Source organism: Lates calcarifer, linkage group LG9 (genome assembly GCF_001640805.2).
Source record: "Lates calcarifer isolate ASB-BC8 linkage group LG9, TLL_Latcal_v3, whole genome shotgun sequence".
NCBI classification, from domain to species: Eukaryota; Metazoa; Chordata; class Actinopteri; family Centropomidae; genus Lates; species Lates calcarifer.
Genome location: NC_066841.1, coordinates 1,791,183 through 1,815,552, shown reverse-complemented (window position 1 = coordinate 1,815,552; position 24,370 = coordinate 1,791,183). Strand labels below are relative to the sequence as shown.

The 24,370-nt window shown below is 40.5% G+C and overlaps 1 protein-coding gene across 1 annotated transcript in view; it reads right to left on the bottom strand.

The window, feature by feature from the left end:
• Positions 1-24,370, bottom strand: part of LOC108897210 (WD repeat-containing protein 7) — an 84,174-nt gene that overhangs the window by 47,779 nt on the left and 12,025 nt on the right. The window contains 9 exon segments of the mRNA XM_051072757.1: positions 578-614; positions 616-702; positions 824-942; positions 4,850-5,014; positions 10,890-10,987; positions 16,416-16,612; positions 16,764-17,057; positions 17,199-17,432; positions 22,505-22,719. Of these exon segments, the coding sequence (XP_050928714.1) occupies positions 578-614; positions 616-702; positions 824-942; positions 4,850-5,014; positions 10,890-10,987; positions 16,416-16,612; positions 16,764-17,057; positions 17,199-17,432; positions 22,505-22,719 (1,446 nt within the window).

The window sequence follows — 24,370 nt, the reverse complement described above, 5'->3', positions numbered from 1 at the left end:
AGTAAGATTCGACCAATCACAGGTTTGTATGCACGATTAAGGGTACATCATCTTTCTACGTAGCGTGCTAGCTACATCTATGAAAAACTGAACAACGCAGATGAGCAAAGCTCTAGAAGAGAAGGAAGCAGATGCACAGGTTGTTGTAAGTCATGTGTTTCTGCCATCACAACTGAAAATATCGCCGGATATGACGATCACGGCCGATAAGAGCAAAACAAAACAATGACTCTCAAACGTGGTCACACGACCAGATTTGAAAATATCTGTGATAGTACTGATGTAATCATAATCAAACAGACTTTAACAGCCCTGATGAGTTTGTGAGCAGTTTAGGAGGTTTAACGACCGGATCTGTAAACCTCTCACACTAGAAGATAGTCTGGGCCAGACCAAGGTCCCAGACCAGATTTCTCCTCTGAGTTTCAGGAGGGGAGAACCTGGGATAAATCGGCCTAAAACTCCTGTAGTCTGTTTCCGACTTTAGTCTCAGCTGTGAGAACCAAAAGAATCAACCTCAGGTTTCTTGATTTCTTCCTTTCTCTCTGATATGAAGCAGAGGTACTGAGGTACTTACGGGAGCTGACTGTGTCCACATACTGAGGGAGGTAAGGGAGCCCACATATCGATGGTGTCCTTGCGTCCTGATTGGCCAATCCTCCTTAACTCAGCCAGTAGAAGAGCTTGTGCTGCTTCTCTAACCTGAAACCACACAGAAGATAAAGTTATGACAAAGCAAAGGTTCTGATGATTATTTTACCCTCCACAGAGGGTCTTCAGAGGGTTTTTAATTGTCAATAACTTTACTGTTTGTGTGCGTTACCTCCAGACAGCGGTCCTGCCACCTCCTCGCCAACATCTCCAGCAGAGGAGGTCTGAACTTGTCCAGGCCGAGGAGGTCAGGGAGCATCACACAGTGCATGGCCGCCAGCTGACTCCAACCTAAACACACACACGAACACACACACACACAGACACTGTCAGAAAGGACTACAGGGATGGTAGGTGGATAGATCTATAAATTCATACGTTCTCATACACAAACCTCACTGCTGTCACATGAAAGCAATTTTTCCTTTCATATAAGTTCCAACACTGTTTTTTTTTTTTTTTGCAATTCTTTATGTACAGAAATGTAGTTCCTGTAGGTTCTCAGTCATTCAGGGCAGGGTGGTGTTAAGTGCTAGAGTTGAAGGCAACTGGACTTCTTTTAGGTTTCTTAAAGGCATTACACGTCTCATCTGAAAGGTCTCCTCAGTTCTACAGACTGGCTGGGGAGTCCCAGCTATTTAACCTCTTGGAGGTGGTCCTGAGAGTCGTTGACCCACCCTGTCGTCATGTGAGTTGATAGAATCAGCCGTCAGTCTCTAGAACTGAGGAAACCTTTCAAATGAGAGATGAAACATCTTCCAGAAACCTAAAAGAAGTCCAAATGCCTTCAACTCTAGCACTTCTAGCAGTTCTGATAGCAGCACTAGAGCAAAGATCAAGGGCCACTGTAAAGGATTAGTCCTCTGGGGACCAAGAACATGAGTAAGCTGAGCTGGAGATCTAGACAGTTATTAAAATATATTGCCAATGGACTGAGGTGATACTTTACACTTTGCATCACCTAGTGTTAAAACTGCACTTGAACGTGGGCAGACATGAGATTTATATCAATCAGAAATTGGAAAATATTTGAGAAGACAGCAGTGAGGTTCTCACATCCTTACACATCCATACACACTGACTTTGTACTTGCACAGTCCTCATAGAGAAATCACACTAACAACAGTTAAACACAGGATGGGAATATTATTGACAATATTATTTGCAGTCTTGGTTAGAGCAAAGTTATTATTCCTGCTAACCAGAGCCTGAGTATGTCTGATGGTGTTTAACAGGTAAACAACAGATATACAGCGCTGCCAGGTGGACTGACAAAGCCTCATAACGATACCTTGGCATGATGAATTTAAGTGTATTTTATTTCACTGCACTCTGTGGAGGATTCTACTCTAAAACAGAGGAAAACAATAGAAAACCTTGTGGGTTTTCAGAGCAAATGACAACTCTTTTTCTCAGTTGTTACTATCCCAAGTGACTGATGAAGAAAACTAACATTCAAAATGTCTTGGTATCGCTTTAAAAGGGCTCAAATCCAGCTGTATCAGTCTGAGCCAAACATAATGGCATATATTTATATTTTACACCAAACACCAGAGAAATATACACCAGCTTTTACACGTCTGTGACAAAAATGGACTGAAATGTTCATTTGCTGATATTCAACATAAACCAAGCACCTTATTCACATATATTGGTTCAATATATGGTTCTCCAGAGAGGATGCATGTCTGTGAAATGTATTTGTTTGATGGACACTGAATGGTTTTTAAGCAGGAAAGAAATTCCATACAAATTTCTTTGCCAGAGGCACCATGTGAACTTACCTCTGCCATTGAAATATACAGGGAAAACTCAAACCATTAGGTGTGTTATAAACCAACTGCATTCAGGAATACCATATGTAGAGGTTGACAGATTCATTGTGATGAATAAAAGATTTTGTCAAATATCTGACAGCTGTTTTACACCATAATAACCACATGGTCTCAGTGTTGGTGATCAGACAGGAATAATCAGTCAACCTCTAGCTGCAAAATTTGCATCACTGTCTTGCAGAAACCTCAAATGAATTTGAATAATTTCATTAAATTAGTTCCTGTTACCTTCCACCACCACTTCTTCTCTGTTCAGACGATTTCCTAATTTTTTTTATTATTTTACTTTTTTTTACCTGGAACAGTGAAGCAAATTGATGCTGAGGAGGAACAGTCAGCACACCTGTTCTTTCATTTTGTAAACTACCAAACAAAAGTTGGGTTGCGATACCAATGTGATCCAGCAAAACTTGGGTGCTTGACTTGCTGGTATAGGATGTTTTACTGTGTGCCACTTAAAGGCCCAATGTTACTTTAAAAATGATGCGTTTAGTTATTGTTCCCAAAAACTGTGGTTAACAATATACAATGTAATATGCGTATTTGTATATAACTACAACAACAACTATTACTGCTCACTATTGCTGCTACTACTACTACTACTGCTGCATAAGACAGCAGCATAAAAATTTACAGACAAAACAATACAAAGTCAGGCAATGAATAAATCAATACTTAAACCAAACCTACCAAAACAGGAATAAAAGTGGGCTAAGAATAGCTGTTGGTAAAATATCAGATTGATTTACGGCATTAAAACTATTTCAAGTGGATGGAGGAGAAAACATCAAATCTTTTTTTTTCCTTCATTCCTGCTGCTAACAACAATTATTCCTGTTGCCTCTAACACTGGTGCAATATAATATTAATAATAATATCAGTAATGGGGTTTCTGCAGGGCAGTGATTTGGGAATAAACATAGCACATAAACTTTACTGACATATCTGCTATAGGAAATTAAGGTCATTTTAATTCTACAATTTTTCTACATGTGCTGGGAAGGGATGAGGCTCTGTGTGCATGCTTGCTGTTTACTGTTATAAAACGAAATAAAAACAATCCTGACCCGCTCTGTTTTAGTCTCTGAAAACTGGAGTTTATCAACTTTGAAAGGCACTTGATCTCCCACAAATGTGGAACTGTATAAATAATTTGAGAGCACATTCATTGTATGGGTAGAAGGGGCAGCGAGCTCCTGCTAAAAACATTCATTGGCAGCTGTTTAAAAAGAAAAACATTAGACTCCGAGTGGGATATCAGAGAGACTCCAACTAGAAGTTATGATTTTTTTTGTTTGGGGGGGTTGATCCATTTAAAATTGTTTTCTGTGGCGCCACACTCCCCATTCCATCAGGTGGAAATAGCAAGCATGCAAACAGTGAGCACAGAGACACGCAAACATCAAGGCACATGGACATTTAGACAGACAGGTTGACAGAGAGACAGACAGGAAAAACAGGGCAGGACTGCACAATACTGCCAACAACCGAAAGAAGACAAAAGACCAGGGAATAAGGACTGTGGTCAGTGCACTCTCAAATGCCTCAGTTGCAATTATTAGTCCACTTGTTTGCAGACGACTCAGCTGTTTATTTCTTTAAATTACACTTAAATAACATCAATAGCTCAAGAGAGAGGACTGTTGGATTGTTTTTTTTTATCTTGTGCTTGTTCTACTGCTCTTGTTGTAGATTGTTTGTAGATTGATTGAATAATTTGCTACCTTGCTGTCTCAATTTTTCTGTATTTTTATTTTTTCATATAGCGAGAATTAGGAAAACGAGCTAGCTCTTGCAACTATTGCATTGATTTTCCATGACCAGTTCAGCCATTCAGATCTGGATATCTAAAACTATCAATTTCTTTAACTGATTGCACTGAAAGTGGACTGAACTCAGCTATGACAAACAGACAGATAAACAGACAGACAGCACTGTAGACCAAAACAAGGACAAAGACACTGCAAAAAACTGGAGCTAGACACCTGAGATGAAAACCTAACACTGGCTGCAGGGGGAAACATGACTGATGCAAGAGAAGAGAAATGAGGTGACGAGACGCGAGGAGGGAAACAGGAAAAAGGAAAGTGGGAAGATGAATAACTGATGGTATGAAGAGAGGGGAGGCGAAGAATTGTGATGGAATAAAGCAAGAGAGAACAAAGATCTAAGAAAAAAAGACCAGAAAAAGAAAGAAATAAATACAAGAAGGAGAGAAGAGACAAACAGAAAGACAGAAGGAAGGACGGTAGGAAGGAAGATCTAGGAGGCAGGAGATCTCCAAAGACAAAGATAAGCGACTGAAAAAAAAGAGTATGGCTGCGAGACGTTCCCTAAGTGGTACCCGTCAGTTCAGTCTGTACCTTCGTTGACTGAGGGGATGTTATGAGAAGAAGGGCCGAGGCTGGAGGAACCAGGGGCCCCCTGGGGAAGGCCCCCAGGGGCCCCCAGAGCCCCAGCAGTGGTAGCGGTAGTAGCAGTGGTAGCGGTAGTAGCAGTGCCGACGTTGGCTGCAGCAGCTACAGCAGCTTGTAAAGGAAGAGAGGGAGAGAAATAGTCAAGAGGGAAAAGAATAGGTTAGGAAGATATAAACATAAACAATACCAAACTGAGAAAAGAGACAAGCAGGGAAGAAGGAAAAGTATTTATAACAAACAGGGAAAGAAAAGAAAAACACATATACAAAAGAAAAGAAATAAACCATCACATGAAAAGCAATAAAAACGATACTATGTCAAAAATTTGTTTTAAGCTGGATGTACATCAACCCTGATCAAACGTGGGTAAAACATGGGTACATTTAAAATGTCTTAAATCTAGAGCAAAACAAGCCCAGGACTCATCCCACAATGAGATGATTCTGCAAAACCCTGGATTACATTTGATGTCTGAGTTATAAAATTCTTTCAATCTCTGCACAATGTATCTATGGTTACAGTCAGGGGAAAATAGTTGTTGTGACAAATAAACTTGAGATATAGGTAAGACTACAGAAAGATCATGATTATGATCTAAAAATGCATGAAAAAGCTGAAGGTCTGAGACAGAACACAACCTGCCATTTTCTACATGAAAGTCAAATACATTAAGACAAACATCCACCATCCTGACCTCCACAACCTTATTTTACACCCCGCTTTACAGAGAGGACACACATATATCATGAGATAAATCATGCATTATGAAAATAATTATTTCAGACACTTGGCTAACATGTGTCGCCCACTAACGTTAGCAGTTAGCTATGTCAGATTTCGCTTAGCCTTCATGGCTAGCATATGTGGCTGACAGTTTTACAGTTAGATTCTGCACAAAACATATGAAGGTATAATGTCATTATGTTAATAACTCTAAAAAGAAAGACTACACGTGCTACTTGCTATTTAATACAAACTAAACGCTAACATATATGAAACAGCAAACCAATGATATAACAGTAGTTGCTAACTTTATCAAGATTCCTCATAAATAAAGAATTGTTGGCACAATTCTAATGTATTCTACTGTAACACCATAATTTAATAAAATACATACTGTATTCTCATGTTTGTTAGGCAAACAATGTAAAACATACTGTATGGTAGTCATTGCTAAATACTAAATTCATACCAATAATTCAGTGTCTGGTTTTGATATGCTAATGTTGATCAATCCTTTCATTTGAATTTTCATCAGCAGTGCTCAGCTCATAACCTGATCCAGTTCTGAAATTTTGTATACATCATCTAGTTGTTTGGTCTTTTAGGTAATAAAATATGGCCGCTGTATAGTTAGATTTTAAAAAACCAAACCCCATAAAACACCAAAAAGAAACTATACAGAAGAGGAAAACAGAAAATTAAGAAGAAAGAATTTCAAGAAAAGAGTTTGCACAATATCAGCCAGCAAAAGAGAAATTAAGACAATCGGAAAAGAAGTATAAAAAGAGACTTCCTATGCAGAGGGAAGTGACATATAAATTTACAAGTTTATAAAAGGCACATATATGTCAAAATAACCAGTGAAACAAAGATGTCACTTTATGTCCCAGCAACCACTTGGCAAAGAGATGAAAAATCCGCTGTTAGTTTGGAGATGAAAGACCAAAGAAACCAAAGCTGACAAAAATCCTGGGACAGGACACAAAGGTTTCAGACTGTGGCACTAGCATTTTATTACCATGTATTCACTGGGAAAATGTATTGAATTAAAAGATTATCAATAAATTTGTAAGTATCTAAACAGGATGAATTACATTTCTGTGAAAACTACCCTCAGGTAAAAATATTATGTACCGTTTCAAATTAGAGGATAGATTTGATGTTTCTTAATGTTAGGGCCAGAAAACTGAAACCTTTATACTGTGGAGATAAAATGGTTAAGTATGATTTTTCAGACACTTTCTCAAATTAACATTAATTTGATTTTGACAGTGAAAGACAGAAATCCCAGCTTTTCTCACAAAGGCAAAACAACAGTGTTTTAACACATAACTAATGACATTTTTTCTGTTTTTTTTTTTTTTTTACAGTAACAGACAGTGCATTGCTCTTCACACAGAACCAGCAAAGCAGCAAAATGCAACAGGTACCATTTAAAAACACTGTCAATAAAATTGTTCCAGCTACCACAGAGAAAACATGTAGCACAGAGACAACAGAGAAAACAGTTAAAGATTACATCGGCTGGTGGTGAAGAAAGAAAGAAAGAAAGAAAGGGGTAGTAAGAGAAAGATGTGTACATATACAAAGGAGAGATTTAAGTATGGTGAAAGAGACACTCAATAGAGCGAGCAGTGTTTGTGGAACAGGCAGCAGGCTGAAGCCATGCAATGACTGTGTGAAAATGACAAGAAAGACAAGAGTAGAAAGAAGAGGAAAGAAACAGAGAAGAACAGAAACCAGAAAGATAGACGAGAAGATGAGGGCAGTCGACGGCAGTTTGCTAGGATTGTGGAAAAATGAAAATTTGCTGTATGAGGCGGTTAGATAAAATTTTATCATCTTACATTAAACATTATCTACTTAATCTTGTGGGCCAGAGGATGGACCTTGCAGGACAGCACCCTCTGGAAAAGGTTTTGACATTATATATTCATATAATAAAATTATCTTATATGCAGACGATACTGTAATATTCTTATCTAACCTGAAGATTCAGTGCCCACAAATGGTTAAACTAAAGAATGCAGATATAATGTTAGTGTGTGTACAGTAGCTTTACAAGTCACTACATGATCCTCATTAGTTCTACGTTAATTAGTACACTTAAATATTGAACCGTGTCAGATTTAGGGGGCTTCAAAAAGTCAAAAAAATCCATAAGTCAAAAACTGTCCAAGTCCAGGTGTATAAAGAATACACCCAATATCTCCCTTTTACTGTTTTTAGGAAAAGGGAAAGTCTGGTGTTTTTTAGTAACAGTTCCTCACTAAACTTTCATATATTTTGTCTTGACCTGAATACCAAACATGTGGTTGTTGACCCAGTTAAGTTTAGTCCCAGGTCCAAGTTCAAGCTCAAAGCTTTTAATACTGGAAAAAATACAGCAGAACACCTGACACATATCATTAAAATATGTGCAAAAATGTAAAGAAATTAATTAGTGAATGGAACAATTTTAAACAAGATGTACGTATTTTGAGGATTGCAGTTTTTTATGCCTTTTTAACTACATTGATTATTAAATGCCAAACTGGCTTCATTTTTAGGGCTGTAATTCATGCAATTCAATCTTCAGCAGTGCTGTGTGAATGTTCTGCAGCTCTCTGTAGACATGAGGAAACGATTGTATTGTAAAACAATCCAATATGCAGACGATTCTTAAATATTCACATTGAACATGAGGAATCAGTTATCGGGATATTAAAATGTAAAACCATAACTTCATGAGGCCTCAAAATTCAAATCATGTTAAAAATGTTCTATAAATAAGCATTTAAATACCCTCAAGTCATAATTGTCATAATTCTTTCAGTAGACCTGATTACACAAATAGACATATTTTGTTGGTGTTCTTGTAAAGATTTCTACATTGTCGTGAAGACCAACATTTTCGCTGTGTAATAAAGTGTACCAAAAAACAAAATAGGAAGTTGCTGCAAAAATTATTTTTGTTATCGCTTAACCTGCAGATTATTTGGTTGACAAATGGTCTTGCCCAATACAATGTCACAAAAAAGTAAAAAAAAAATGCCCATCACACTTTCCTAAAATTGAAGGTGACATTGTGAAATGAATTTTTTTTGTCAAACTAGTAGTCAAAATCCCAAAGATACTCTTCTTAGTTTCACATAAGACAAAGAAAAACAGTGAATCTGCCCAACAGAGAAGCTGGAGGAAGGGAGTAATTGTCATTTTGACAAGAAAAATGACTTAAATGCTTACTTAATCACAGTTGCCAGTTAATTTTCTGCCAGTTGATGAATCCATTAAATTGACTAATCATGTCTGTGCACACAATAATATTTCAGCAAGCTCTTTTCTGTTTTCTATCCTTAGAGTAATTACAATTTATTACAACTCATCCTATTTTCATTCTTTGGCCCATCATTTCTGTCCTAGATCTCTATTAACTCAGTGAGGACAATGGTATTATTACTGGTAGAAATGATTGACAAAATCACCAAAATAAGAACTGTAGTCTGTGTTGCAATAAATTGGAATTCTTATCCACTTGGGGAAGTTCGGGACGTGTCTTGGAAAAACTTCATCTTTTGTAGGATATATTTAGGTGTTTTAAATTACGTGTAGACACCCTGCCCTCTCTGTTCTTCTCTCTCTAAATGCTGCAGTATATTAGAGGGGCCTCCTCATTTATTTCCATGTGAAAAGAGACGGTGAGCAGGGTTAACAGCGCTTTCCCTCACAGACCCTCTTACACACACACCAGGTTGGAGTAGCTCGCTGGGCAGAGGTCACGGCCGAGCGTTCCCTCTGAATGGCGGTGAATAGGCGTGTGGCGTGAATAAGTCCACGCGCTTGTCACGCTTGGCCTCCATTAAGGCGTCACAATAGCGCTGAAAACCCGCCTTTCCCCCCTCAACACCCGAGGGTGCCACCCATAGCACATGTATGAGTGTGTATCCACGTGGACTTGATTTCTGGTGTGTGTGTTTGTAGGTATTGAGCTTGTTTTATGTGTGGTAGGTAGCTGTGTGTGTTGGTGTGAATGGTAGGCAGATGGTGACGGCTGGTTAAAAATGTCCCCTACAGTGACTCAGAGCAGGTTTCTATCTGCAATGAATGACTCTAAATTTCTTTTTTCACCTTTACTGAGAGAAATTCCTTCTTTCTTTGTCTCTCGTGGTTTGCTTCATCCACTGCTTTTTTCCTTACATCTTCAAAATTAACTAGAACATCTACACTACACCATCAGTCACAACTTTAAAATCCTTAGTACTTGTGATTTGGTTGTGGCAGATGTTGAACAGGTGGTCAAGGGATCATCAGTATAAAAATATTTATCAATTGTCAAGTAAAACATAAGAGCATCATCGGGGGTTTCCATTGCTACCCGTATGAGAGTTGTTTCACAAGACAAACCTCTAATAATTCTTCATTTTCAAATTCATACAATCTTTAAAAGCTGCTGTATTTGTTGCACATTGACTGATCTCTCTTGATCGACTTGCTCTGGTTTGACATTGAGGTTACTAAACAGAATCTGTTGGCTTGACTCTAAAGACTAGGATGAAATCAAGTCTCCAACATGTATCCTGGTGTGTGGGCAGCTCTGAGAACAAGTGTGAAGATGCATTGGGGACACATTGAGATCTGATTGCTAAGACCACATTCAGAGGTGGTCTGGGCTGCATATGGCCACATTCTTTTAGCAGAAAGTACATTAATATGTCCTGGGCCATAGTGAAGGACAAACCACAACAAGTGGAGTCCTCTACGTAAATGGCAGTACATATCCTCAAATCTCAGAAGCTGGCTTTGACCACAACATCTAAAATTTTCAAAAAGCCCATACAGACATATGACGAGTCTGTCAAACATCCTGGACGATTTGGTTCACCTGGAACGCATCAAGGAATAGACCCAGTCTGTACCTCAGGTGTGAACTGAGGTTATCAGACCTGCCCATTTGTGAGCTTTTCCCCAAATCAACAAATTCAGTGCTAGGGATAAAAATTAATTTTGAGAGAGACCAGATGCAGAGCAGCAGCCCAGGGTTTGAAAAACAGCAGAACGGCCCTTTAAAGACCTGCTGATCGGGGAAACAGCAGCAGCTTCCTCCTGTGATATTTCTGTGTTTTTCTATAACTCTCTGTGGGTTTTATTGCCGGTGGGGCAGCATTATCAAACCCCCGCCCCCTCCTTCTCCTCCTTGTCTTCCTCCTCCTCTTCCCTCCCGTCCCATCCATCCCCTCAGGGCCCTGGGGATGTGTGAAGTGAGCGCCCCTCCTTTTGTAGTTACCTTGTTTGATCTGGGCCTGTAGCGCCGGGCAGGAGGGCTGAGGGGGGGCGGCCGGCGTCCTACGAGGAGACTCCGGGGTTCCTCCTGGTCTGGGAGGCCTGGAGGAGGATCACAAAGAGGAGGCATGAAATATTAAAGGAGGGAGGAGAGGAGGAGGGCACACACACACACACTCACACACACACAAAATCAAAACACAAAGGAACACACTCACAGAAACACAGACTAACTTTAAACCAGGACTTCACCCAAACAACATTTTTTTAATTTCAGTTTCCTGAAACTAAAAAAACTACTTGAATTTTTTCTCTGTGTGTGTGTGTGTGTGTGTGTGTGTATGTGTGTGTGTGTGTGTGTGTGTGTCCTCTCAGGCTCCAGCCTATTGAATTTTGGGTGGAGGACACAAATCCGGAGCCTGAACAGACTGGAGGCGTCTAACTTTCAGAGAGAGACGCACACAAACACTTCCAATACAACAATCAATGGAGTGATCAATACCGGTTGCCAGGCAACAAATCACTGCCAAAGGACCTCAGCATTAAAAATACCCCCAAAATTTTCTAAATTTTGAGAAGCGACAGGAGGGAGGCCACAAAGTCTGATCATTGTTGGGATTGTTATCACAGTGCAGAAACACAAGCGCGTCTGTTTCATCCAGAAGTTGCCAACATGGGTGTCAGGACGCCAAAATAACAAAACAAAAGCGTTTACAGATGATTATTATACATTCTCAAACTGTCTCTGGAGTTGTTTACATACAGAAACTGCAGAGAGAACCAGTTTTCCCAGATTTATAAGTATATTTGATCATATTTCCCTGTTTTCTGATCTGCTCCAGTTTTAATTTGCTATAAACTCAACACTTCCTCCTTGTTTGCTTGCAGCCTTCACAGTCAGGCCCATGAGTACTTGGACAGTGACACAGTTTTCGTACTCTTGCGTCTGTACTAGAGAAAGGAAGAAATTTCCTTGATTGATCATCTGATAAATTAATGATCAATTATCAACTAATCGTTATTTTGAACATGCCTATGGCAGAAAATAAGCTACTAGAGAGAGAGTGTTTTTCCTCAACAAAGAAATTACAGTCCAACAACAATCCTCTTAAACAAAGTCTTTAAAGTTGAACTAACTGAAAGGAAAACAAAAAAGATCTGCGGCGCTCCGAGTCAAACGGAACAAATTAACAAACCAAAGCTACGGGCGCTCGTCATAAACACAACTGAGAGGCTTTTAGACACAAAACAAAAAAGTTAGAAATCATATCAAACGTTAATAAAAAACGTTGATGCAAAAAATTAGGCTGTTTACTTCGCCTTGCTCTCTTCAAGCTCGAAGGCAGCTCGGTTTTCTCTGTTACGTTTTAATTGCGCCTCCTGCTGGTTGCTGCCATGTAGTGAGCATCGTTATAATGCTTCAAGACACAGTAAACAATATCGCTGATAGGAACGAATCAATTAAACTTCACATAATCGACAAAATACTCCTTCTCTGATCATCCATTAACAGTGCCCATCCCTAGTCTGAAGGGAAGCCAAGTGTTGACTTTAAGCCTTAATTCAAGGGGTTTATCAAAAATACTTCATTAACAGCTTAGAAGTTACAGACATTTTATATATAGTCCCTCCATTTTCAGAGCTGTTATTTGTTTAAAATAAACAAGAGAAAGAAAAAAATCCTCCGTAAAAAGCTTTGGTTACTGAGGTAAAAGTGTGTCGATTTGTGAAAAAACAAAAATAAAAGTGAACTCCTGGAATGTGTTGAACATTACAAACAGACAATATATGCTTTTCTGTTTAAATTAATAACACACACAGTTATATACACACACAGGCGCACACACTCCCTTTTATTCTACACAGAGGAGGCAGTGAGATCCATTCAGAAAACAGAGCACAAGAACATAATGCACCTGCATGCAACCCCCCACCACCCACCCACCCACCCACCCACCCAGCTCCACCAGCGCACACACAAACACACACCTGCTCTCATTGCCTTTCACTGTAACACACACAAAGAAACACACCAACAAACCCCTCACACACACACACACACACAGTCTTACTAAGAAACACAAAAAGTCGTAAACAAACTCCAGAAACAGCCTAAAATCTGATTAAAGCATCTATCTATCTACACTCACACACTTAAAACAGTGGAGAGTTCAGTACACACTGCACCAGAGCTCACAATAATAAAATAAAAATAGAAATAACCTAATACATTTTCTCCTTTAAATAGAAGAAACTATACAGTTTGCTTCTGAACTCTGACAGGTCACCAAACCTAATTTTAATCCTCGAGTTTATGTGAATCACATGTTATATCAAACTTTATCAGGCTAAATAAATTCAGTATGTGGCTCGTCGATGCAGCTCACGATTTTATCTGACTGCTGCTGCTTTTTGTATCTGCATGTGTAATGTGTGCACGCTGGCTGGAAAATGGGGTTTTGTGGGTATTATCTAAATAAAATCTAAATCCATCCATTTTAGTAAAACTTCATTCAATCCTGCACTTGAATGTGCCTCAGGTGTGAGTGGAAATTCAGAGTTAAAATGGTAAAAAGCTGCAAATACATTTTTTTTTCTCTCTCTACAAGAAACTTATTGAATTAAACTGGAGCGCTGACAGGTGGTGTATGTATTTATTGGAAAGTGAAAATCAATCCATATGGATGTGTGTAGATTACGGGTGTCCTCCTGTCCTATCTTTTTTTCAATTAAATTAAACTTTATTGCTTTTTCAGTATTAAAACATACATTCAACACATAAAGAGTCAAATATAAAGACTAATGAATTCATTACAATGCAATGTTCTGCTGGGAAACCTTGGTTCCTTCATTCATCTGGATGTTATTTTGACACAAACCACCCACTAAACATTGCTGTAGACCAAGTACACCGCCCATGGCAACAGCAGGAAAACAAACTCACTACGCCACCAAGCCTGCTCAGAAACGTCTTGACAAACACAACAAAAAGCCCAAGGTGTTGATCTAATCTCCAGATCCCAATCAGATCAAGCATCTGTGGAACAAGCCAGATCCATGGATAACCTATGGGAACCAAAGGATCCGCCACCAATGTCCCGGTGCCAGACACCACCTTGTCCATGAAACTGGACGATAGGAAAACGGCTAAATCTCAGTGAAACCGCAAGTAAAGATATAGTTTTTAAGTAACTCAATGTGGGTGTGCTCATGGGAAAGAAGCTTTTTTAAAGATTGAGGTTTGGAAACAAAAACAAGAGCAAGGAAAACGTAAAGGACCTCCAGGTCTCGTCCCTCGTGCGAGCTCAAGCCCTCAGCCGGAGTTTGTTGGAGGAAGTGTTGTTGTGATGAAATACTAAAACACTAAAAGTTCAGGAGCACTTCTTTTCAAACTCTGTAGCACGAAGGGAGGAAGCTTTTTTTTTTCCACTGTCATAAATGTAAGAGAGGGAACATGAAAAAGCCAAAAACCCAAACACCTTCAAATATTCACAGTCACTGGTTTGGAGTGCTGAGGTGAAGACGGCTAGAGAGAGAAGATAATAAAGGAGTCTTCAGCTTCCATCTGTAGCTGCTCTGATCCGGACACACCACAGAAGAAGAGTTCTTTGTTTCCAAGAAAGTAATGGACAGCTTTGAAAACTTCAGGCTGTGTGGTGTCCTCTGCTGCAGTGCTCTTTGTTTCTGCCATATTCTGCTCTGTTTGCTTCATGTTTTAATTAAGTTGCAGCACTTAATTTTGTTTCTCCGCAAATCAATGGCACAGCAGCATGAGATGAAACATTCCACCCAGGACAGACACAGTGGTGGTTTCAATGTTTGTTTTGCGTGGTTAACAGAGGTCTAAACTGGTTGTCTGGAGTTAAAGCAGCAATGGTCAGCAAACAGGCCTGAAAGACCTGAAAATGACTTGTATTTTGATTATAAAGATGCAAGACTTGAAATAGCCTTGCCCTCAAGGACTTAATCCGAGACTTCTCTAAAACTTAAGACTTGACTTGAGCTTGTCTCAGATGCCTTGAGACCTGAATTGGACTTGATCTTGAAGACTTGAGACATAACATGGACCTGCTTTCAAACTTGCCTTGGACTAGTCTCTCGGTCGACTTGACCAACTGGCAACACTGCAAGTTTGACCTTGATCAGTCATCGTTCATGTCCTTCCATTTCGTCAAGGAGGACGGTCAAAAATTGTAAACACAGGAGACGTCACATGAGGCAGTAAAATACAAAAAAATTCTGACGTGCTAAACTTTTTGGCGGGGTATCACAGGTGCCACATCAGTGTTCTTCAATTATGCCACACTACAAGGTCCGTTCGTCTTTCCTGGCATTAATGCTGGAAATTTGTCGGCCGTGACATCACTTCAGAACTGGTCTTTGACAAGACCTGAAATTTTACTTAGACTTGTCTCAACTGACTTGAGATGTGAAGTGTATTTGCTTTCAGACTTGAGACATGACTTGGACTCAAAAACAGTGGAGCGGTATTTGCATTTTGACAAGATAACGTTTGGGTTAAGCATCTTTTTAACCGTATCTGACTCTTAAAAACACAACTCTTATTAATCACCAATGTAAGACAAGACTCCACTGAGGAACTGAATTTCTACCGAAACCTGTTTCACCTTGACTTTATGGGATGTGTAAGGTGTAAAATTAACTTGAGAACACTGAAAGGTTGGACCTGTACGGAGGCCAAAGTAGAGCCAGTTATTACATTTTTTTTATCGTCCATTTAATAAAGATGATTAACCACAAAGAGAACTAACTTATAGACAGAAAACAGGTGAAATAAAATTCACAGGAGACTCTCTCTCCTCTCTCCCTCCATCCTCCCCTCCCTCTCACTCGCCTGCCATCCCTGCAGGGTTATTCTGTGCAGGGTTGACGAAATGATGAAATGTTGTGTTGGTGTTACAGCAGCAGGACCTCGACCTCCGTGTTAAATCTTTCACAGCACAATGAGAGCTCAGACAGACTAAACAATCAGCTTCACACACACACACACACACACACGCAGGATTTGACAGGAGTTGAACTTGAGCTGCTGCTGATATCATTGTGTATGTGAACAGAGTCCATGTTTCTGTGCTATGAATTCAGTTTCTGCTGCAGCTTGTTTGGGTTATTATTTTGTTTTTCAGGTGGAATCACTGATGATGGATCAGAAGTGTGTGTTTCTGCCTGGTGAATCTAGATTTTTTGTTTGTTTTTAAGATTCTCTTAGATTAGATTAAACAGTTGAAATGACTGGCAGATCTGTGGTTCAGAAGCAAGACTTTGATTAAATCAGGGTAGTGTGAGGCCCACAAGTTTAAAGGCACGAACTTTTTGTTATCGCTTTTTAAAGTTGTTGTGGGTAGTAGCTCATTAGCAAACCATTTCCTACGTCCACATTCACACCCACTGGAGTCATGGTTTGGTCTTCAATAACTTCATCGAAATAAAACTACCATATTATCTTTCAAAAAAGATAGAAAAGCATATTTAAATGTTGGACATCCGTTCATGTGTGCTAGTTTGTTACCTGGCCGGAGCTTTCTTCATGTGCTCCCCGACGAAGGTGGCGTTGGTCATGCCCATCAGAGTGTTGGCCAGTGAGATGACGGACAGGAGGTGCTGGGTGGTGACGGCCCTCGATACTCCGTACGTCCCTTTCCCTACGATGTCTGACAGAGTCAGCTTCCGACCCGTTGCCAGGGACAACTTAGACAGCAAGGACTCCTAGAAAAATTAATTTAACTTAGTTCACATTCAACAAAAATATTATTTCCAGGTCCAACTTTGCTGGGTCTCTGCGGATTTGGACCCAGAAACTGTATTTTTGTAAGTCATGACGTCAGACTTAATAAGCAGACAGTAAACAGACAGGTACCTTAAAGGTGGGCAGCATGAGGGACATGTGACCTCCTCTGGAGATCAGGCCGAAGGAGATGGGGCAGTGCGGTCTGAGCATGCCCAGTCGCTCCAGACAGATGCCATCCAGCTGTTCGTTGAGGCCCCAGGCATGCAGGCAGGACATGAAGAGTTTGGCCGTGTCCATCGTCAGGTTGTACTCCAGCAGACTCAAAGACTTGGACTTCTCCTCGCGCCTCCTCATCTCCTCCTCCTCTTCCTCGTCTTCGTCCAGTAGGTGCTCCTTTATGGTCTCCTTCATCGTCTCTTTCACCTGGTTTGGACAGGAGACAGTTTTAATAAAAATACTGAAATTAAATGAATGAAATAATCTTGGAAATCAGCCAGTTTGAAACAAGCTAATATCAATTATTTAGGACTACCCTCGCCCCCTTTCCTGTTTGTTTTTGCTGACCTGTTTGAAGATCTTGTTGGCCAGGAAGGACCCCCCTTTGTCAGCCCCGGCTTGGCTCTTCTGCAGCGTCTCTGGAGACACCAGCGTGGGGTTCGGTCTCTGGGCTTCCTCCGTCAGGAGCTGGATGATCACCGCCTCCACGTCAAAGAACAGCACGTGCATGTCAGGGTCCGTCAGGTTGGTCTTCATCGCCTGGACCACCAGGGCATTGTGGGAGTATTTTGGCAGGTTGCCCTGAATGAACGACAGAAAAGAAAACTGAGACTTAATGGCTTTTTTCACAAATTACATAGCACAAACCATGACTGATCTCCCTGCATATAAGGCAGCACAAGGTTAAAGTAGCACAACACCAAATTCCTTGGCAGCCATCTTGGCAATGCCCTTTAGCTTCAGGCTAACAGACCAGGCTTCTATTTAAATGGTCACCAGGACCTAAAACCTACATGTGTTGAATCACCAGTCAATCTTGTAATATAAAAAATATTGATTAGCGAAGCTTTCAATGGATCTTTATCAAAAATCCAAGCTGCACATTGAGCAAACACATTTCTCTAGAGAACAAAGAACAGCATCGAAAGTAATGATTTAACTCAATCATTCCTTTAAAGACAAACTATCCTTCAGACAGATACACAACAGACACACACACCATCAGCTGTAATTGCCACCAATACTAACAGCCCGCTCGATTTTAATTGCATTAGCAGTTACACCTGTGTGGAGCTGTATGTAGAACAGTGTGGTTTGTTTACATATTAATGACCTGATGGCTGCAATCAGACGACGGTGATCCCGTTAGAGTCTGAGACGGGGGAGGGATGAGGGGAAGAATGAAGTGAGAGAATAAAGAAAGTTTGTTCTGTTTGTATGTTGGTTTATGTATATCTGTATATCTCATTCTTATATAAAAAAGGAGAGTTCTAGCTTCACTGGTTGACGAATGTTTTGTCTAGAACTCAAAGATATATTCAGTTTTCAATGGTGGACGACAATAAAAATAAAGCAGATATTCACATCGGAATATGGAATATGTTCAGAATATTCTTCTGGAACAAAGAATATTTTGTATTTTATTCTAATAAAAAATTACTTTGGTTGAACAGTCGCTAGGTTCGCACTGAGCCCCGTTCCACCAATGCAAACCAGTGAATTCTGGAGTGGTGCTTCACAGGTTTTTCACAGGGAATGGTGAGCTACATCATCTCTTTACAAGTCTTGCTCCTGGTGTTGTGAGCATCCACCAGCATCCAAACACTTTCGTGTTCATTTAGAGCATTTCCAATTTTAAAAAAAAAATGGCGTTCAGAAAGGTTTACTTGATCTTATTGGTCACAATAATCCCAGAAAACCAGTTTTCGTGGCTGAGAGTTGGGAGAACTGGTTCAAGATCAGACACCAGGTACAAACCAGGTCCTCGAACTGGGTGGAAAAGGGGGGAACTGAAGATAAGTCAAAACCAGAGAGAAAACTTGAATTTGAAAGACACATGATGTTGTCCTAATGTTTGTTTCTGTATATCTGGAAATACTAGATTGATTTGGGTGTTTTGTCCATATTTGCGCTGTTACTGTTATTTAAATCACCAATATTTCTCTGTGTTGCACTTTCTGGTTCACTGTTTTTAAACCTTTCATGCCAATAAAGCTCATATCAAATTGAACTGGATGTAACAGTGTTAGAGACACCAGAGAAAGAGGGACAATAATCAACCATGGAGGCTCCTGAGAGATTGTTCACTGATGAACATAAAACACCTGCAGCTGGAAAACACACGTCTAAATACATGTGGTCTTGAGTCACTCGATGCTGCTGTCACATTGTCGGTTTGCCTCCTACACAGTGTTTATTTATTAATTTATTCAGCCGTGTGTCTCTACCATGATAAATACAGTTAATGAAAGCTGACGTGTCTCCTTTAAACATGCAGGATACCTGTGAACTTATGCCTTGATGTCTGGGAGATACAAGGATGTTTAAGTGACTAAATTACAACATTTATGCCTCAGCTCCAGGTTTTATTGTGTGTCAGTGTGTGTATGCTGGTGTGTGTTTTTTGATGGATCAACACTGCCATCTGCAGGTAAACAGCGGCATTACACACACAATGATAAACAATGATTTGAGGGGGTTGACACATCAATTCAATTTCTTATCTCTCTCTCACACACACACACACACACACACACACAGACAGTATCCTATAGCTCGTGGGCAGTAGGTCTAAAGGTCATTGTCCTGCAGGGCCCTTCTGGCAAACAACACTGGAGTCCAACTGACACACAAACACACACACACACACATCTACAGATCCCACTAAGTCATACACACATGCATGCACACACAGCATATCCAATTATTACACAACAGATACAAACAGAAAAATCTCTCTGCATCTATTTGTTTGAATTTAACCCTGTAGACGGCTGCATAAATAACTGAAATCATGCATAAGAAGGTAGGAATCAATACCTAAAATATGAGTAAATCTAATTAAAAAAGCAAAAAGAGAATCTGTGGCTAGAGAAGCTTCCCAGCTTTTAAAAATGTATAGAAATATAGAGGAAGGGTGCGTAACCATCAGTGGAAAAAGGTAAAATTTGTGGATGGTGATGAAACGTCTCTGTCGACAGAAAAGAAAAACAATATGACACACTGCCTAATCTGTTATCTCAGATCTGTTATGGATCTGAGGGAGCAGAGTGGCTCCAGAATACGAGGAGTTTGTCGGACTTTAAGATCCAGACGGTTGAGTTATAAAAGTTGAGTTCACCTTTTCGTCATGCACCATCTGAGGAACAGGTACGAGAAACTCTGAGCCTCAAAAAGAAATCTGAAACGTAAATTTGAGTAAATAAGTCAAACATGACTGGTCCAGTTTCTCAGGAATCAATTCTAGAGAGACTAAAATGGCATTTTTTAATATAAAATGTTTTTCTGGACCATCCTAAAAACAAAATTATGTTTGATTCATTTTCTGTTGATCAACAGAAGAGTTTCAGCTGTAGTTTTTTGTTTTTTTTTTCCTTCGTGACACAAACAAATCCACAGATCAGCAGGTTCAGCAAAACTGCCAGAGGACAAACTCAAAGTCATACATCGACCTCCTCCTCACACACAAACTGAAATCTGAACAGCAAACAAAACATCGACTGTAAACACACGCATACACCTGCAGCTGGCTGGGTGTAACGTTTGGGTTGACAGTCTGACATTTCATGGTCATTATCTGTCATTACGCCCAGCAGGGGAGGTAACACACACTCACGCACACCGGGGATTGTGGGTGGTTTTGACCCATAATTTGAGTAGATATGAGAGAGAAATGACACGGCGGTGGGAGGCGGAGGAGGGGGAACAACAGTGATGTATTTCTGATGGAACAAGGGGAAAAGATTGCAGCTGTTGTGTGTTGGCCTTTTCAGAAAAGAGCTGTGATTATGGGCAGTTATGGCAGGAAAAACCCGGGAGACACCGACAATAAATCCAACACACAAAGAGGGGAGAAAAGAAACAACACAAAGGTTATCAGGTGGAAGGAAAGAAAAGGGTGAACTAAACAGAGAGAGGGGATGCTGAGCTAAATGGATTCCAAGTGAAACTGTAAAAGTCAAACTGTACCAGCTGAACTAAACGCTGTTCAAACACTAAATTATTCATAGCGTTTGTTTTCTGAGCCGGGAGGCCCAGGTGGGCAGGGTTTACTCCGTCAGGACAGATCAGATCATCTGAGTCTCTGAGAAGTCAACATCAACACGAGAAGAAAACTGCTGTTTGTGCAGTAATCTGATTTCCTGTTAGAACTTTGGCTGAAATTAATAAATACAGTTCAATCGTCTTAATGGACCAAAGAGCAAAATTAGTCGTCCTCAAGATTAGTGACACAACAGAAAGGTCCTGAACAGCCGAGTGGAGCTTGTGTTGATTAGTTTGCTACGTTACGATTTAATTCAGGAGCCAACGATTGATCTAAAATATATTAAATATAAGTGTTAGCTGAGTATTTTATCTTGAAATAGCATAGCTTACACACAGCATGCAGCCAGTCTTTTCTCCAAAATCCAGAATTGTTCCTGATTTATTCTCCAGAGGATAGAAAATATCTTCACTGACTTTTTTCTGTCTGCTCACCATGGAGGTGAGAAACAAACGTACCAGGGCAATTTCTAAATAAACTGGCGAGGGACGATACAACATGTACGATGTCTGATCAATGTTTTCATTTTGGATCAATGCTATGTATTGATGTATCATTACAGTCCTAATGTGCATAACCATCATCCCACTGGAGTCATGTTTGTGTCAACAAAATAAATTCACGTCCAATATTTCACTTTGCTTTTAGCTCGGATTTGGTCTACTCCACTGACTGGAAAGACGGTTGATGAGAGGGCGAGACTGGGCGAGAAAAGCCTGATATTAGTGGGGTTTTTGTCCAGCGTGAAAGGAGCTTAAGTCCATTCTGCAGCCGTGACTCACATCTCTTTAAATTTGAGCGGCTCAGAGAGAAGAAATACAGCTTTTTTTTTCTTTTTTTTGACATTTAAGATAGTTCACGCTTCCCTGGGAGACACCAGTGGTCTCTCACAAACAGACACACAGTGGCTGCAGTGTTGACCTTTGGTTCGTCTCCAGCAGTGTTTTAATTGGGCTGTGACTTCGGCCAGCTATCTGACCGACATGACCAGTCTCTGTGTGTGTCTGTGTGAGGTTGTGTATCAGTGTGTGTGATAGTTTCTTCACAGATGGGACAAAAAAGAAAGAAAAAGGCAAGAAATGAGGAAGAGGATGAGGAGGTGACATCTTAACTTGTAACTTAAGATGTCAGACTAAAAAAGAAAAAGAGAAAATTGCACTACGTCTACGTTTTGTTCAACAAACCAACCCTCAGGACCACAGGTGTTTCATTCCGCCTTTGACGGTGGTGTTCAGGTTAATTATCACGAAATATAAGATGTGATTGATACGACATCAACTGAACTCATTCCATCCATGTTTGACAGACAACATGAAAAGCTAATGATGGAGTTTCACCATCATCAGGTTAGGTTGACCCACACAGTGCAGAGTGATGGAGTAGCTGCTAGCAGCAGCACGTGTGCTGATGTTTGGGCGACTGCAGCCTGTGCACAGTGGGAGTGGGAGCGAGATCAAAGAGAAAACAATGACAGAAAATGTTAACAGAAACTCGAGTGACGGGCTCAGAGAAGAAGACGCCTTGACGGACAAACTGAGGTTCAAAAGACGAGGAGGTTGTTGAGGAGAACAGTCAAAGGAATTCAAAACTGTGCTGAAAGCATCTGTACCTTGTCAGCGTTGTCAGCGGCGAGCAGGTTGGTGGCGAGCGTCTGCAGTTTGTGCTGGGCCATGTTCTTCAGTGCTGCCAGGCTGCGGCGCGTCATCGCCTGCTTCAGGTTCACCGCTGAGTGGCTCAGAGCGTCCACGGTGGCCGGGGCCAGCTCGTCACAGGCATTCAGGATCTCCACCGCCGTTATGCCCATCACACAGCGATCCAGGGCTCCTGGAAAACACAAACAAGGAAACAAACTGTCTTACTTCACGCTGAGTAATGACGAAGGACTGGTTCTTTGATCTAGATTGTGATATAAACAACTACTGTTTAACATTTTAGTTATGGTGGTGCAGTGGTTAGCACTGTTGTCTCACAGAAAGAAGGTTCTGAGATCAAGCCTCAGTGAAGCCAGGGCTTTTCTGTGTTTTATTGTTTATTCAGTCTTTTAAAAGTCCTTGTACTCTTGTTGGAGAGGCAGCTAGAGGAGCTTTAATGAGCATTTAATGATAAACACTTTGACTTTTGTCACGCCTAAAACACCAACTGTCTGTGGCCATCAATTATGTAATCGATGTGTTCGATAAGTTAACTGTGTGGTTTGGAAACAGCTAGCTATGGTTAGCTTCTGCTCATCTTGGTGACGCATTAGCTGTTAGCTATGTAGTCCTATTATTTTTCACTCTTAGCAGAGGGATAGCAACATACATATTTAACCATAAAATGTCTAAAGTTCTGTTCACACGTGTGGTATAAATCCAACCCAGTGTCAGCTGGGATTGCTCCAGCCGGTTATGGCAGCGGTATAGCTAATGGATGGATGTATGGGTATAAATGTCAAGTGTCCACATAGTGTAAGCAGACTTGGCTTTATTTCAGCCTCTGTCTCTCTCTTCATTCCTGTCCTACACTTTCTGTCCTTATCGTTCTCGTCTCATTCCTGCACTCTCCTTCTTTTCATCCCAATCTTCCAAACGCTCTCTCCCGCTCAGTTTGTCTCTGTATCATCATCTATTGTCTCTTGAATATGACTCAGGTCGCAGACAGAGTTGACTGCACCGAGAGAAAAGGTTTAGAGAGACATCATTAGCTGCAGACAGAGCTGACATCAATATTGGCTCTGGTATTGAGTGAGAGGAGAAGTGGCACCATTATACCTGTGTGTGTGTGTGTGTGTGTGCATTGACGAAGGGCCTGCAAGCCATGGCCCTATTACATGTCCAACGCCTGACTTCACACACACCTTCCTTAATTTCACACTTAGCTACCCTGCAATCTCCCAGCACTGCAGCTCATTCAGGTCGCACACACACACTTCATGCACACAGACACACACCTGATCTTTTCCACTGGCTAGTCATCATTCAAGCTAATGTTGCCTCTGTGCTGCGCCACATGCATGTTTACTGCAGATTATTTTGTCAGGGTTAGAGCTAAACAGAGGGTAGAGGGCGCACAGGAGTAAAGACACAGATCAGGTTTAAAGGAACAGTTCAACTAATTCACTTTCTGAGCAGATCAATATGTTTGTGTGTCAGGATGTGGTTAGCCTAGCCAGTCAGCCTGGACAAAACCAAGCTAGGTGTTTCTTTTTTGATTTAAAAAATGCCTTAACCTGCCACACTGCATTTTTGCTTATTTGTTGTTTTAGGAGGTGTTATGTGCTGGAACTCTCTGTAGCAGTTAATCCATCTTAGCGTAGCACCTTACAGACATGCTAACGTTGTAGCTTACTCAGGCACTGCAGAGCTGAATGCTAACGTCAGCATGCTAACACGCGCACACCAAGAATGTTAATATGCTGATATTTATGAGGTTTACCACATTTACGATTTTAGCTTAGTGAGTTAGCATGCTAACATTTGCTAATTAGCACTGACCA